The sequence below is a fragment of the Coturnix japonica genome, chromosome 5, assembly GCF_054131305.1.
Source record: "Coturnix japonica strain WE chromosome 5, WE-NBRP24, whole genome shotgun sequence".
NCBI classification, from domain to species: domain Eukaryota; kingdom Metazoa; phylum Chordata; class Aves; order Galliformes; family Phasianidae; genus Coturnix; species Coturnix japonica.
The window spans coordinates 16,660,001-16,677,601 of record NC_140667.1 but is presented as its reverse complement, the minus strand read 5'-3'; the positions used below and the strand labels follow the sequence as shown (position 1 = coordinate 16,677,601).

At 47.0% G+C, this 17,601-nt stretch overlaps 1 protein-coding gene across 9 annotated transcripts in view; it reads right to left on the bottom strand.

Moving 5' to 3' along the window:
- The window catches only part of LMO1 (LIM domain only 1), a 218,901-nt gene that overhangs the window by 40,947 nt on the left and 160,353 nt on the right, over nt 1-17,601 (bottom strand). For 2 of the 9 annotated variants that reach the window (XM_085550150.1, XM_015864111.3), the window contains exon 1: nt 5,790-5,864. Coding sequence is in view for 2 of the 9 variants with exons in the window: in XM_015864107.3 (XP_015719593.1) it covers nt 2,468-2,492 (25 nt within the window). In the remaining 7 variants the exon portion in view is untranslated. Of the gene's footprint in view, nt 1-2,467; nt 2,947-3,681; nt 3,775-3,876; nt 3,991-5,789; nt 5,865-6,161; nt 6,350-6,384; nt 6,877-14,063; nt 14,157-16,112; nt 16,233-17,601 lie in introns of those variants that run through there. The other 7 variants (XM_085550151.1, XM_085550149.1, XM_015864108.3 and 4 more) reach the window with 7 other exon arrangements.

The window sequence follows — 17,601 nt, the reverse complement described above, 5'->3', positions numbered from 1 at the left end:
TAGTGCATTTCATACCATACATGCTGATTACTAGGCTGTGCTTCATTGTTAGCAGAGATTACAGCTGGGATAAGCTGCAGCTTTTTCCTAATTGCTATTATGATGACTGAATTTTTGTTTTGTGTCAAGCATTATTCACACATTATACTCAAAAATTTGATCCCTCCACGACGCATTATTGATTCCATGCAGGCAATCACGCTGCCGCCAATGTGAAGAATTAATTTGGGCTATTCTGCTTGATTTGCATTGCTCCATCATAGCAGAACACAACTCTATGGGGAAACACAAATTGAAAAGGAAGATTTGACAAAATATGGAAAATGCCGCCGTCCTTTTAAAGAGATGAGCCTTAAGAAGAGGAGGGGAAAAAAAGCTGAAAATAACAAAGCCCAGCACAACACGTGTGGTCCAGTAAGAAGTAAGGTCAGCCAGCCAAATTCATCTTAGTCAGAGGAAGGTTACAAGAGTAGCCTTACGCCTCTAATAAAGTAAACTAGCTTGCTTCAACTTGTATTGCCAAAGAAAACAAGCGAACACCTCTGAGAGCAACACTGCTCCAAAGCCTTTGAAACCTGTTAGCTCCATTTGTTTTCCCAGCATAAGCAATGCTCAACCACTTAGCGTGTCTTTTATTCGCAGTCCAGTCAACTGCAAAGCTGATCTAGAAGATGTGAAACAGATGCTTCACATCCACCTCTTTTTTTTCAGAGTTCTCCCACGTTAACAAAGGGAATTATGAGATGTCTTGACTGAAATCTAGACAGGGATTTCATGTGTTTTGACCTGAAGATTATTTCACAGTTTTAGGATGCCAACTTCATTAGAACAGAATCCCTTGAGAAGGGCAAGCAAACTTACATGTGGGTGCTGAGACCCCACATTGAGTCAACATCTGATCAGAATCTCCTTAAAGAGGACACTGACAATGACTCATTTCTGCTTGGTCACAAATGTTGGGCGCATAACCTCCAAGCCCATGCACACTTTGTCCACTGTCCCAAGCACTTCACACCTGAATGAGACAAAAACCCACATTCCGTCCCAGAAACAAGCCTCAAACTGCTACGCGCGTCAGCACACTGCATCATTTTACAGATTAAAGGTGTCAGGAGACGAAGGACCTCAAAATGCTAGATGCAAAGCATAGTGTTTCCCAATAGTATATCTTGGGGTGCCATGTGGGAGAAAGAGGAGCATCAGTCCAAGATTGGTTAAAAGCGAGATTACTTCCATTACGGCCAAGTCTTCTTTTCTGATTGTGGTCCAGTACAGCATTAATTTGGCTTTGAAACACTCCAAAATAGATAGGTGTTAGGGAACAGAGATTATATTGCTTCAACCTATCAACAGGGAAGCTTTCGGCACTGCTCACAATGCACAATTACAGGAAAGCAAGAGACTTTGAACTGCATGTTATTTTCCCCAAATATTTCTAAAGGTAATACATATATTCAAGTAAAATCCACCCTACCGCCATAACATTCCATTTTCTCCAAGCTCTTTGGATCCCCGTGAAAAACTGCTTCCTGTCTACAGCCTGCAAGCATTTACTATTTTCTCCTATTTCCAAGTAAACTTGCTGGTTATAGAGAATTCTATATAAATAAAAGCAGAGAATCCAGCAACTGAGCCATCAGCACAGCCCTTCACTCACTTACGAAGGTGAGATGGAGCAAGGAGATGATAGCTGTGGCGGTGTGCTGGGTGTTACAATGCAGCTCCTGCCTTCGCTACGCAACACGCCAAGGCGAGTGGCATTGCCAGCGCAGGAAGTCCATCAGGATGGCCACTGATGGCTTCCACTGCTTCAATCTTTCTTTGCTGGAAGTGTGCAAGTTAGAAGGGAATTTCCAAACCGCAGCATAGTGGATCCTCATTGAGAAGTTGCAATGGGACTTACTGCGTACATCCCAGGCACAGCTGGTGAGCAGGCAGTTGGGTTTGGTACTACCGAGCACTGCCTGCCAGCATCAGCACCTAGCCCTCAGCCACCCGCAGCAAGGGCTGCTCTTAACAGAGCGACTGTTTGCTAAGTCCTAAATTAAGTCAGGTCCTACTTCCGCTTCATTCATTCAGTCACCTCCCAGCAAACCTCCATTCAGAGTTGGGAAGAAGGCACAGCTTTTCTACTGGAGCAGCTTACGAGCTTATCATCAGCACGGTTAGAGCAATGGAGAAAAGCTGCGAGAAATAGATATTAAGGGTGTACATTAAGGAGACCCAAATGACACGCAACGGGAAGGAAACCATCTCAACATCAGGTTTACATTCAGAGCCATTAAAATAAATGAATGTATTAGGGTGAGTTGGAGGAGGAAAAAATCTAAACAGACAACAATAAAAATAAGAATGAAGCTGCTTCCGCACGCGGAGCTCGGGGTAAACCCTCGGGTCCCGCCGGGAGGAGATGACACGCGTGGGCACGCAGTTCCCGGCCGCGTCCCGGCGCCGCTCGCCCACCTACCGTCGTCCTGCTCCAGCACCATCATCGCGGGGCTGCGCTCGGGCAGCGCGGACCTCCGGAGCGGGGGAGTCCTCGTGCGGCGCGGGGCTCCAATAGCCGCCCGTCCGGCGTTTAACACAGATCTCGCTCCGGCAGAGCGACGCTCGGGGGCAAAGCGCTCTGCGGGTACGACTGCGGGGCTCACCTACTTCTGCGCCGCAGAACTGCGAGGAACTAAAACTGCAATTTAGAAAGAAGGGCGATCGGAGCGGTTCCTCTGGTTCTCACCTCCTCAACGGCTCAATTTACAGCTCATAACCTATTTTCACACGATCGCTTCTGACGGCCCGTTCCCCCGACCGCCGCAACGAGCCGGCTCTCGGCTTTATGAAGCGTCTCTCTTCGGTTTCGGGCTGAACCCAGCTCCCGTCACCCCGGCAGGCCGGCCCGCAGCCCCGAGCGCAGCGGGGAAGGCAGGCGCCCGCCCCCGGCGGCGGGATGCGGCGCGGCAGCACCCCCTGCAGGACGCACCGCGCTCCTCGGCCCGGCCCGGCGCCTCCCGGGGAGCGGCCCGCGGGTCTCGGGGCCGCCGCTCCTCTTGGCGAAGCGCAGGGCACGAACTCGCCGGAGAGCGAGCTGAGAAGGTACCCGGCCGGCTGTACCCGGCGGCAGCCCGTTGCTCGCAACTCTCGCTCCGGAGACTATAGCTCCACTTTCACTCGGTCGCTACCACGGTGAATATATCAGCTCGGCCCTTGCGGGTCCGCCCCACCTGTCAGAGACGCCATCGACGACCGAACGCAAAGCAACAAGTGCGGACCCTGCGCCGCGCAGCCCCAGCGCACACAGCAGCCGTCACCCCGACCGCGCTCGCACAACTGCGGGGTCATGATCTCCGCTACCACCAACCTCACCGCCTCGGTCAGCTTGTGATACAGAAAGCACTTCATTCCTATTTTAACTTCTTCCCTTCGCAACCCACACAACACACTGCAGGCTCAGGCTGAGTATCCGCAGTACTATTGCTAGTTAGATCCCTTATCCCCAGCTGAGGTGGCATTTTCTTCCCCTTCATTCCAAACGCTTGATCCCAACAACCCAACAAGTATCACGGCCCTAAAAGGAGGACGGTTCACCCAAAGATTAAGGCTAATAGTTGAAAGCATTAGGCACAAGCTAGCAGAAACATGGGTTGTTCTACCTTTGGAGTGTTTTAATACTTCTAATGTTTCTACCAGATCTCTGATGGAGGCTGTGGACTCCAAAAATGTCCCTTCGTTGTCCGCGTACATTTCAATCCCATTGCCTTCAACAAGGACGCACCGGTCCTAAAACACACGGCACATTTACACTCACACTGATGGGTAATGGCAAAAAAAAAAAAAAGGGGGGGCTGTTTTCTGATGAAAATGAAGTTAGGCACTGCTTACTGAAGCTGAGTTCTGTGGCGGGTGGAATGCAGATAGCGGTAGGCTGATGCGGCACAGATCCCATACGTGTTCATCCTTTACTGCTTCACAGCATCACAGGAGCTGCATTACTCCCTTCGAAAATGGTTATTTCTAAGTGCTTTCTCTGCTTACTCATTTAACACACCAACAATAAAAAAGTTTCCTAACCCCCAACGCATTTGTACCGCAATTAAAGCCAACGACAATTAACACAATCTGTCGGAATTAATCACGACGCCTCATGTCAGTTTACTTTTTTAAGCAGAAATCTGGGCTTTGCAATCAAAACATTTACGTATTTGAGAAGTATCTTAACTCTCATTATCCCGAGCTCCCTGAACGCGGTGCGTAGGCTGGCTTGCTCATAGCAAACCCAGCAGCGACGAGCGCAAGGCAAACCTAGGGGAAGTTTTTCTTGCTCTCCACCTTCCTGCTCTTTCCCCAGCTCTCTCCCCTCAGCTCGTATTTCGGGACGATGTTTGCCAAATGGTAAGGCTGTAGTTTCTAATATCAAGCCATGTTCTATCAGTCAGGTCACAACATGTCACTTCCAACACACGGAACGATGCTACCTCCCTGACACAACTTGACACGATGCCACGACACATCAAGTCTGAAACATTATTACTGCTGTTATTTTTGCAGCCTGCCCCTTTGCTCCCATTGATAACTGTGAAGATCACGGCAAGGTGTTGGTGCCTCCGCTGCCTCCCGCAGCACCAAGGTAGGCTTTCAATCACAAAGCTGTACAGTGGCTGTCAGACCCCACAGGTGATGTGGCTGTCACATCAGGGCTTGCACGGCCCCGAAAGCACTGCTACAATGGGACCCAGAGGCTGGGTGAGTGGGCAGCTGCCCCTGAGCCTCAGCACAGCTTGCTGCACAGCTCTGAGAGCGCAGCATGCTGCAGACCCTACCAGCAAGACGGCCAGCATCCTTGTAATGAACCAGCATGGTGGGGAAACCATCTCTGACAGCCTGTCCTCTCCACAGAGCAACAGCTGTGAAGCCCACCGTGCTGGCAAGGACCACATAAGAAACACCCCCCCCCCCCCCCAAAACCCCAAATGGCAAACCCCTCTTCAAACCAAGGGGACCGGATGCTGGCCACAACAGCAGGATTTTTAGGTGGCAGAAATCAGAATGGCCTGTGACAAGACATAGAGCTGGCTACAGGAGTAATGGAGATCCCCTTTTAATGCTTGCAGAAGGGCATGTGAAGCCTGTTTGAATCAAGCAGGAAGAAATGCAATACAGCAAAATGAACTCTTCATAAGGAGTTTCTCCTCTCCACCTCATCTCCTGCCCATTTCCCCAGCACTTTTAGAAGTGAGTGTCCTTTATCCTGGAACACGACTGCCCGGCCAACAGCACAGATAGCTCCTGGATGCTGCCACCCACATACCTCCCTTCAGAGGTTTGCTGCCTACTGCACTCCCTTCAGGCTCACCCTGCACTCAGTTCCTCTTTAGTTCTGCCACCGCTATTTAATCCCTTTTAGGCAGCTGCTCGCGAGGACTCCTTGGAAGGAGGCTGCTGAGAACTGTCTGGATGATCAGCAGACTCACTTTCGTCTACTCACAGCTCCAACCCCGAGCTCCTCGAGTTTAACGAGCTCGTCAGGAGCCCCTGCAGCCCACCTGTGACCCCGCAGCACCCGGCAGGCAGGCACGGATACAGCTGGCACGAAGGCAACGCCCCGCTCACTGTTACGGTCAGGGGACTGAGACGGATGAGAGCCTTCCCCGCCCCCCCTCCCTTTCGAGCGACATCCGAGCAAAACTTGCATCGCTCCGTTCTAAGCAGGGTCACCCCCGAGAGACGAGCTCCGTTCCTCAGTCGCACGAAATTACCCTGACCGTCCACCTCGGCCGTCGCTTCCCCCCCTTTACCTTCCGCACGGGGTGGTTGGACGAGAGGGTCCTTCAGCGCTCTGCCGGGCCGGGGAAGTTCTCTCCCTCTTCTGCGCCACGCACGCGTTCGGCTGCAGCGTCGCGGCCGCCCGAGCGGCGCTCCGCCCGCGTACTCTGAGGGCTCGGAGGGGCGGCCGCAGCGGCTCTCGCGGCCGGGCGGTGCGCGGCCGCGGCTCCGGAAGCGCTGGAGCTCCGCGGCCGCTCCCCGTTTGCCGGCGGTTCCGCGGCGGAGGGGCTCGCCCCTCCCCGGGGCAGAGGCTCCGCTTCCAAAGGAGAGCGGAGAACGGGAGGGAGGGAAGTCCGCGGCAGAACCGCGCACGAAGCCGCTCCCGCCCGCCGCCCCGTACTCACTTTTGCCGAGTTGGAGCCCCGCGCCCGGCGCGCAGCCGCTTCCCGGCCGGGCGGGACGCTCCGGGGCCGCCACCCCCGCGGCCGGCGTGGCCGGGACGAGCTTCAGCCGGCGAACTCACAGCGGTAGTCGGCGGGTGGCGGCCGCCCCGGGCCCTTCGTGATGCTGCGGGACGGCACGCTCCCTCCCCGCCTCCCTCCCCGCGGCCCGGCCCGGCCCACCTACCGTCCTCCTTGTCCAGCACCATCGTCCCGGGCGCCGGGGGCGGCCGCCGCCGCTCCGGCTGGCTGGGGAGCTCCGGGGAGGCTCCGGGTCGGGGTGCGGGGCGCGGGCGGCGGGCGCTGCCCCGGGACGAGCGCTGGGAGCGGCCAGAGAGGCGGACCGGCGCGGCTCGGCGGCCAGCTTAGGTGCGGGGCCGGCGGGGCTCGGTGCGCGGCTCGGTGCAGAGAGCTGCGGCCCGGCTCCGTTCCTCCCGCGATCCGCGCTGTCAGTAATCGCCGCGGTGCGATCGCAGGCGGCGGCTCGCAACCTCTCTTCCCTTCGCTGCTGCGGCCGCGAGAGCTTTCCCGGCTTCTAAAGTGCTTTTCTCTCGATTTCACTCTAAATCTAAAATTATATTCAAAGGCGGGGGGGGCGGGAGGGAGGAAAGCTGCGAACCTATCACGGAAAGCAGAGGCACTTGCCGCCTGCCTCCCGCCCGCTCGCTCTCTCTCAATTTATGTGCTCTGCGCTCTCTCCTGCTGCTGAATAAATGCACACATTTCCCAGGGACCCTCAGATTCCCCTGTTAATTAAATCAATTCATTATGCTCAGATCTGATTAGCAGCCCCTTCCCCCCCTCTTTGAATCAATTATTCAATACACAAACATAATTGCCTGTGCCAGAGGTGTCTAAGTATTAGCTTATTTAACTCCAAGGACACTAATTACCCCTAGGGCAAGGGAACTTTTCTCATTAATTCTGACAAAACACAAAAGCACAGTTAAAGTGTGTGTGTATATACGTGTGTGAGAGAGAAAATGGGGGAGTGCACAGCCGGGGAGGGAGGCATTCCTCAAACGCACGTGTTACTGTACAAATAAGCTCTATTTTCTTTCTACCTTTTGCATCAGACTGCTCCCCAGTCTGATGCAAAATCAGACTGCTCCCCAGAAAGAATGAACTCCTTTCATTCTTTTCATTAAAATACCTCCCTCCTTCCCCCCTTCCCCCCATTTGTTATTGTTGTTGTTTAAAGTAGGGAGCAGATCTGCAATGCAATGGTGGCAGCCAGACCCCGTTGGCACAAAGTACGTAGGAGCGATGGGCAGCAAAGCAGGATTCGCAAATAGTTTTGTTTATCAAAGCAGAAAACTGTGCGGCAGACAATCTTCTCTACTTTAGAAACCAGTGAAAGAAATGGCCCTCTGCTGCAGCCAGTAAGATGATACATAATCTAGTATGTACTGGGAACGGTTCTGAATTGTTTACCATTTGAATTAATGTCAGTGCCCACTATTAATGTACTTGCTTCCTACATTTACCATAATGGGCTTGATTTCCATTAGCTGAAGCTAGAATGCTAAAAAGAGCCTGGGCAAGACTGATGCAGACTGAGATCGACCATCACTGTGGCATCTGAGACACATGGCTTCTGGCTCACACGTTACCCAAATTTTACCTCTGCATGACCCTCCTTTCAATTAAAAGAAGGGGGGCGGAGGAAGAAAAAGGAGCAGTAAACGATTCCCCCAGATTAGGTTTTTTTACTTTGTGAAGACCTATATTGTTCATGTCCTCAATCCGTGCAGAAGTATTGAAGATTTTCTTTTTGTTTCCTTAGGCAATGCATGAGCCGATCCATTAATCCATTTGGCTTTATATATCAGGAAACTGATATTAGCTCAGCTTATCTGTTAGGTTTTATTCCCTCCTCCTCCTCCCAGTGCTGCCTTCTTTTTGTACCTTGATCAGGCTGGTCCCCCTTGAGGGGAGACAGAGCATTTTTGGTAAGTTTCAGGGGGGAAAATGCTGTGTGTCTCCTCTTGGGAACCATCCCCTCCCTAGTTCCCCATCATCACATTCCCCCACGTCAAGACAGCTGTGATTACACTTGCTCTGTTGGCAGCCCTCTCCACTCACCCAAAGCACACCTTGTACACTAGGAGCCCACAGGTGGGGCTGTGGACAGTCAGCACATGGAGCTACTCTTCTCCCCACAAATAGCGCAATAGAGCTCAGCAAACAAACTAACTGACTGCACCACATAGCAAGCATAAGTAGGTCTGGGAACATAAAGTTGTGTTTCATTAGCTCGGTACCTTTGTCTGTAATACACACACATAAGGATAAAAATGCCTACAACTTTGTAACACAACAAACCCCATTTCCATGCTATGGCATACACTGCACCCCCAGGAACTGTAAGTCAATGAGACTATCTTTATTCCCCCCAACCTTCCCAACAGAGCGTTGTGAATCAGTATGTTTCTGACTGTCCCCAGGGTTCTTGAGTCCATTCCTTTGCTCCCACAGCCAAAGAGTTTGAGCACAGAGCCACAGCCTCGGGATCTCAGTGTGCTGCTGTAGAGCCCTATTCTAAGCTTTGCTTACAGCTTCACCTAAGCACAGACCTACCAAGCAGCAGGTATTTGTCTGTGTGCACTGGAGCTCAAGGTCACTGTTGGGATGCCAAGGGTGAAACGGGAAGAAACTGAAGGAACAGATGTTGACTTCAGTACCATTCTTAAGAAGTGATGTTCACACTTGAATTGAGAGAGATGTGGTCACTGGAGATGAAAAGGAAAGAGGTGGAGGGGAAAAGCGAGAGGCAAATTTGCACATGTGCACGCGCATGAGGGAGCGTCACACAAGGGGAGAAAAATAACACAAAAAAACCCGACAAAACCTACACCATCCAATTCCCAAACAAACATTCTGCAGTTTAATTTAATCCTAATGTTATATCTATATAGATTTTGGGTTTATAGTAATAACAAGGGAAGAATCCCAGAATAAAAGCCCTCACTTCAGATAGATGGCCTTTTCTTTTTGTTGTTTTACAGAGTGGCAAAGCACTATTCTAAATGGTTTTCCATTGGATTTGTTCAGTGGGTCCTTTCAAACAAGCGAGCAGCTCCGAGTAATTTCCAAACCTCCTTCACCCAGTGGGATGGAAATGCCATACAAACAATTACACCATGCTTCCATTTGTTAGACTCATGACAGCACATAGGAGCAGTAGGTTAAAGCGCTTGGAGACAACAGGTGCCACAGGGAGCAACTGGGAACCTTGACAAAGGGCAGTGTCAGAACTGGGATCCAGCCTCAGTTGCCACACCTCCATCCTCTGCAGCACAGTGCTCAGGCAGAGCTCTGGCAGGAGAGGACCATGCATGCAGCCACCAAGGTACCAGGTATCATTAACACTGCCCACTCCATTACAGTACACTCTGTCCAGGCAGCACAAGTCACTGTGCTCAATACTGCAGAAATGCAGATAAAAGAGCAGTTCTCTGCCCAGGAGAGCTTTTGGTCTAGTATGAATTCCCAGTACTACTGGTGTGGGAGAGAAGAGGTGCACAGGAAGGAAACTATCCATGTACTGCAGCAAGGATGGGGCTCAGACCTCTGGCTCTTACTCTGTAACTGCTCTTCCTTTTATTTTGCTAATCTTGAGCACAAGTGAGAGAAAATGAAGTTTCTTAAGAACAACGTGCAGCTCTTATTAAACTGCTAAGGAAACCTGCAATATACTTAAGTCAAGCCTTCAGCAGACCCGTGAGGTTTCATATTATCCCATGCCTGAATGAGGCAGATGACTGGAGCAAAAAGCAGCTAATGACATAAAAGCATTCTTCTACTTTCAGTCTCTCTTAATTAAGGAGTTGGTTAATGTTTCAGTGTTGGGAATTATAAAGCTTCATCAGGGAGGTTAATATGTTTTTTTTTTTATTTTATCTTTCAGCTGACAGGAGGAAGAAAAACCAAAAACAGAAAAAAAGAAAAGAGGGTGATTAAGCCACGTGGCAGTCAGAACCCCACACGGAGGGCAGGATCAGGCCATACCAAAGCCTACAGCTGCACACAGTGAATTTAGCAGTTATTGCCAAAGTCAGATTTCTGAGCAGATGATATTTGTGTGCCTGTTTAGACACATGGGTTTTATTTCTTGAAACCACCCAAATAACCAAAATGACTCACGGAGCTCCATACTGAATTAGCCCTCTCTGTTATTACCCATTTCAGAATCACTTACACCTAACCTGCGAGCATCACAAGAGACTGACCACAAGCCTGACTGTCCACTGCAATCCAACAGTCATGTGAAGGAGGAGAATCACAAGAGCTCTGTAAAGTTAAGTTCACAGAGAGCACGGGCTACGGTTCAAAAGACCACTTAAATACATACCTGAGATCTGCAGACCTCAGTTATGTCAACTCCTGCTGGACTAACTGAACTTACATACACATACATCATAAGAACAAACCAGATTCAATTCTGATAATGTTTTGCATAAAATTGATGTTAAATATTTTTGCAGACATGAAATATAAAAAAGAAATAATGCTGTGTTAAAAAAGCAGCAATTCCTTTGCTAGAGTAAAAATGGCAAAGCTTCAGAAGTGCAACCTCTAGAGAATGAGCTCTCTACCACTGCAATATAAGGCTGATACTTTAAGCCACAAGACTTTACAACCTGTAGCGATCTTCAAGAGATATTTACAGCTGATAAATTAGTTATTTAGAAGTTTTGTGCCACTCCCCATAGTGAAGACTTCAAAAATAATAATAATAAAAAAATGTATTTCTAAAAAAAGTAGTAAGACCTACGTTTTTAGTTTGCTTCCTGGTTTCACACATAAATCTTCTCCCCCCTCTCCTTCCCCCCCCAGCTTGGTTGCTATGAACTCCATAATGTTACCTTCTACAGGAGAATCCACCATCATAAAGATACTTGAGTGGGTATAAACCACTGGAGGATCAGGTTGGGTGTGCCACTTTGCAGACCCATTAGCATCTCCACAGCACCCGTACAGCTGGGGACAAGGACAGGTCTATGACCCAAGAGGATGGCTTCAGAAAAGGCTCAAACTAGGAGCTAGGACAGGCTGGCTTCCCCAGGCCTCAGGGAATGCATGCTTACAGGAGACAGATCTTTTCCAGGAGAAGCCTCCCTTGTCTTACCACAGATGAAACTTTCCTTCTCACATTCTTCCACCTACATGGTGAATCAGTTCCCAATGATGATATATAATTCCAATTCACACTGAAGTTAGGCAGAAGTTTGGGATTCCACCTTTAGCCCAACCTTCCTGAACAAGTCCATGCATGAATTTTTGGCTCTGCCACCTCTTCACACAGCAGACTGTACGCTTTCCAGAGTTTAACATACATGAGAATGGATCATTCAGAACAAAAACACCACCAAGCCACATGAGTATGTTAGGGCAACTGTGTTTGTATAATGTTTCTCACTTCTGTCTGGATGGATAACCAACATTGCTCAGTGTCCAGCATTCCCGAATGCCCTTCTGTGCCTTATAGTTCATTGCTACTCTAAGTTTTTTTGGCAGGTGGCTCTGCCTTTTTTCTTTATCTCAGAGGGTGTGGTAGATAGACAAGAAAGACAAATCCAGCCTCCTCATATCTGCCTCAGTTGTTTTATGGAGGAATCCAGAGGGACAGCATCTGATTCTGGACTGACACATGGAGCTCACGGGCACATTGCCACATCCACTGTTCTGATCAGTGCTCATTGCTCCCAGCCTGATGTCAAGCAGAGACTAATCAAATGTGAGATGGGTGAACAGAGGCAGAACTATGGAGCTGACTCTTCCTAGCCTGTTGCTGTTGGTTTTTCTTCATTCTGAAGCAGTACGTGTGGTCCCAGCCACAGAGCTAGACAATAATATGTCCAAAAATCACAACATCTTTCTTCAAAAGACACATTCTTCTCTCACTGCCTTGCTGAGGAAGGGACCAGGCAGGACTGACACAAAGTCAGAGGTAGAAATACATTAACTGAACAGATACAATGTAATGTCAGTCTCTTGTTACTTTGTGATGACAATATTCTAAGACACTGCCAGTGCGACCTGTGTTTTGTGGTTCCCTCTGTCTCTACTTGGCATAGGTAACATTCACCAGGTCTTCATAGTGTCATTCCAACAACACATCATCTAAAAACATGGATTCCACAGGACAGAAGCTGCTTGCACAGTAGTGGTAGGTGCACACAAAGTATACAGCATGACTGCTGAACACTCAACAGAGGAATTCCAGCTATTCCCAGCTCACACAGCCCAGGGAGGGACTGCTGCATTGGACCATGTTTCACACATGCTTTCACCAGCATCCAGCTCAGTTTGAATCTATAGTGCTAATCTTGATTCGTTAACATGTGAGAGGAAAAAACATCCACAAACCAAAGAGTGCTATTTGACTATTCTCTTCTTAAAACAAGAAATAAAAGAAACCTAACCTAGGAAGTTACATTGTTCTTCTTTCCCAATCCGAAGTCAGATACAAATTTAATGTAGGTGAAAGTTACAGGAGATCTTCTGATAAAAGCAGGCAGGTAGAGCTTCTAATGAAGGCATACACTGTAGTGCACATCTTGCCAATGTTTCTTAATGAATAATATGTGCACTCAGATGAGAATAATATTGATTGAGGTCTGCAGGCAAAGTTCTCCAGGAAAAAATTATTCTAGGAGCAGAGTCCTTTTTGAAAGATTTTGATCTTTTTCTACTGCAACCTTTTCCCTCCCCTCTCTTTGTGCTACCCAAAGCAACTGACAGCCAAAAAATGAAAAGCTTGCCCTGCATCTAATGTATCTATCAGATCCAGAAAGAAATTTATATACCGATACTAAGAATGGCTGCACCATTCTCCTTAGCTGGTAGAGGGCACAGCAGTGTGTAATTAGGACTGGATTACTTTACTCAGAACTGGAGCAGAGAGCAGATGTCATGCATTAATATTGGCATTTGATTCCAGACACTTTCTCTGCCATGTTTGCAAAAACAATTTGCCTTCCTACCTTGGATCTTGCCTTGCATTTACTCTTAGGTTGCTGTGACACAAGCAAAAAGCCACCAATGGCCACATGAAAGTACACACAGAGGGACAGTTCCAGACAGAGTGGATAAAACTTACGTTTTCAATCCTAACATTAAAAAAGTCATTTGCTTATTATATTGATCAGATTAATATTCCACTAAGTGCCAGCTCAAATACAAGAGGCCATAACATTATAACACATTTAACATAAGCCAACAGTAAAGACAGACATAACTTACTCTGAATTAACATTAACATACACTATTTGTAGTGCACATGAAAGATGCATCATCTACCTTCTCTCAGACATAACCAATGTTTTCCCCACCTGTTTTTCCACACAGAGAACTTCAGTTCCGACTTAGCTCCAGTTCAACATTTATTGTATACTGCCCTTCCAGAAGGCCTACACCTGAATTTCATGCTGTTAAAAATCACTGGCCCACATTCTGAACTGTAGCCAGCTTGCATTTGATCAACTGGGTTCTGGAGGTTTCTAGAGAGTAAGAGGTGGCCTGCCTTAGTTTAGGAGAATTCAGGGTGCATTTGCATGTGTTAACACCTACTTGTATCACACAGGCAGTGATCCACATGGTCACTGTCAAGAATATCACCAAACTTCTCCATCAGGAGGAATGTAAACCACCTCTACTGCCTTGGATCCTTTGTGATCCCAGTGGGTAAAGAGTGAGAAATGTGACTGCAATAATAGTGTCATAGCTAAGAGACTGAAAGATTCTTGAACCCGTGGACCACTAAGCCCAAGAAAATGTTCCTCTTTCTTTTCCATAACATGCAGTGATGGCAGTTGCCCTAGTCGTACAGGAGGGATGTGTGATGGATAATTGATAAATTACCTTAACAAATGAGGAAAAGATACTGAAAACAGGCAGGCAGGTTCACATTCTTCTGGTCCATCAGCAAGTGGCAGAAGTGAAGGAACTGCTATCCTAAAATAAGAAAATAACTGGAGTGAAATGGTAGTTGTTGTCACAGTTCTTTTTAGTCATGTGAGAAACCCAGTCTGAGACCTTCGAAGATAACCACAGAAATTATATCATTCTCTCAGTAAGAGCTAGAAAAGCTTCTTGACTCACAGGGAGGTCAAGAAGTGAGAGCCTAGTGGATCATTTGTTGCGTTTTTAATGTTTCATGGCTCAGGGTCAGTCAGAAATCCCTATCTTAAGGTTGGGATGAAAGCAGTCTGGAAAACAATCTTGCTCCTTTTCTATTACTGGCAAGGCCTTGCTTAGGCTCTGCCATTTCTCTCTCTCTCATAGCAGATACTGTAGTCCACTCCTGCTCACTGCACTGTGGATAAATCCACCCTAGGAGCTGACATGATGCTTCTCTGGGATCAGAGCAGACCAGAGGACCTTCCCTCCAACATTCTGTAGCATTGCAATTTGATGCAATTTAAAAAAAAACAAAAAAAAAAACCAAACAAACAAAACTAAAGCTAATGCTGGGGAGTAACATTCCTTACAGTGCCTGTTGATAAGTGAGTACTAATATTTACTTTTTTCTTTTTAATAGAATCAATAAGTTGACACAAGGAACATGAATACCAACAAATCTACCTGTTAACTGAGTAATGAGCCCTATTTCTTTGACTCTAGCCCCTTCCCACTACAGCAACATGGCTACATTTGACACAAGAGAAAGGAGAGATAATCAATCTCCTAACTGCTTAGGAGACAGCTTGATGTAAAAGAAGCTGGAAGCCACAGTTTAGAAGGCCTGCTAATGACTACATCTGTTTCAGACAGACATATTTTGACTATAGTTGCCACACTGAATAGTCACTGGAGTCAAGCAATAGCTTAAAAAGTCTGAGATACAACTCTGCAGTATTTTACAATGGAGTTAAGAGCTAAGCCTTAGAAGAAAAACTACTGCCATCCAAACACACAGCTGAAGCATGTCCCCTTCGCAAACACCACTCACTACTTAACCACAACCTCACATTGCAACACACTTGCAAATGATCTATAATGCCCTGCATTGATAGCATATCAAATTTGCATAAATATGTCTCAAATATTTATGAGCCAGTAGACATAAGCGTGCATTTAAAGGTGACTATCATTACAGACATAGTTTTTACATACTTTAATTCAAATAACCACATTTTGCCTTATCAAACATTTTGGGGATAAAACATAGCTTGCCATTAGTTTTAAGCTCTAAAATACTGTTACAAAGGAACAGCACTGCCAAAAAAAAAAAAAAAAAAAAAGAAAAGAAAAGAAAAAGCAAGAGAGAATGTGAGCAGACAAAAACACTTTACTGAAACCCAGCTATAAGATCTAATGCCATGGAATGACTAACAATAACATATATATTACTTTAAACAAGAGAACAATTTTGGATAACTCTCCACTTCTTTGTGTGGTACTTCAGTTTAGGCCTCATGAGCTGTAACCGTGCAACAGAAGCAGAAAGGAGCAAAAGAGCCCACTACCCCTCTTGCATGTTTAAAATAGGCCTCCTTAGAAGCAAGGATAATTCCTTATTTCCTCCAGCTGCTTATTTACTGGTGCTTCCCTTTTCATTTAATTAGAGCTAAAAAAAACCCCAAAACCAACAGCAACAACTGGCCCCAGTAGTTTTTCAGAACTCTTTCCCACCAACAATCCCTTTTCTTATCAGCAGGTACTAAGAGGCACTGAGGACAGCTGCGTAGCTCGGAACAAATTTCTCAGACAGACCCTTTTAAAGCTTTTCTGTACCCAAGAAGTCTAACTCTGCCTGAAAGACAGCGATTAAAGTTTATAAAGAGTACAGAGATTTTACAGAGAGCAGCACGATGCCCAGGACCAATTAAATGTCATCTTAAGTACTTAACTAAAACATTTTTCATACACTAGTAATCAGTTAAGTGGAAGGTGCCAAGTGAAACCTACATTTTAATTTTTGCCGTTGAGTTAATCTCAAAAGATTATGCATCATATTTCAGGAATGATTGCAGAAAGCTTTCAGTATAGCAGTCTCTGTTAAGTTGGCTTCAGGAGCTCTGCAGAAGCCTGAAACAAGAAAACACACATGGGAAATTCAGCATACCCAGGAGCAAATACGTGCAAATAACAAAAAAAAAAAAAAAGTGCTGCAATTAAGCTCAAAATAATGCAGGTGGTATCACATGAGGGGGTCTCAGTTAAGAGAGTCTCAGTCTGTACGAGGATATTAAGTGAGCTTTATTCTGTTTTCAGGCAAGAGCAATAAAACCCAGCTTTTCCTTTCTCCAACATGTGACTAGTTAATTTGCAGCATATAACAATATGATAAAGTGATTCACATGCCCTTTCTTTGACAAATGCTTTTCTCCAGAAAATGTGACTTTGAGAGATTCTGGGGGGAAAAGAGGACACAGTAATGCCTGGGGGAATGTGGCAGGAGGTCTTGCACCTGGGACAAGAGACTGGAACTGGAGACTTTGTTGCAGGTCTGGTACACATTTTCCATACAATGTGCGACAAGTCTCTCAGGCAGCAAAAGCAAAGAGTCAGGTGTTAAAGTTTTTCATGCATGCTTAGATGCCCTCAGCACAAGCCTGCATGCAAAAAGTAAAAAAACAAACAAACAAAAAACCCCAAAACAAAACAAAAACAAACAACCAACCAAAAAAGAGGTTTTTCCTGGTAAGATGGACATAAACTAAGAGCATAATCCTGGCCTAACCTAACTGTAGCCAACTACCCCCATGCTCTCCTTTGGAAGGGTATTAATATTGGGTTCTATTTGTTTGGTCTTTTTTCTTTAACCTTGGTTACAGCAATGGCTGGGGCTAAGGAACAGACCAATAACTAGAGCACAACTTCAAGGGCAGCTTTTTCTAAGTTCAAGGGAAAGAGGAGGAAAAGCATGGGCTAGCTTTGCTGATTGCATGGGAGCGCATGCAGCTCCTCATACCTGTGCAGCCACACTACAACCTCACTTGGAAAAGCACATAAGCTTTTGGCACAACATGTAGCATTGACCATCTGTTACAGTCGGTGTTACAGCTGGAAAGATTACCATGGTGAAAATGGGAAATGAAACAAACAGGGAAGGAATGCTCACCTGTATCTAAAGATCTGGGTTCACAGGAAAGATTCCACAGAGGAGAGATCTCCAGAAAGAGAACCTTCCCTAGTGGCAACCAGCCCTTAAATGGGGTCTAGGAATTGCCTTCACCTGTGCTCCCAGGGTTGACTCAGTCCTCACCGCAGGTGATCAATCAGTGATTCAGGTTATGATTCAAAGGTACCATATATCATCTTTCTTGAGATGATGGTCAAATGGCCATGGACTTCTCATTCTTGTAACAAAATACACTGGTGTGACCCCAAGACCATTCCTGAGCAGATGGGAGAGCTGGTTTAATTCTTTCATGTGCCTGGAAGATGTCATGTG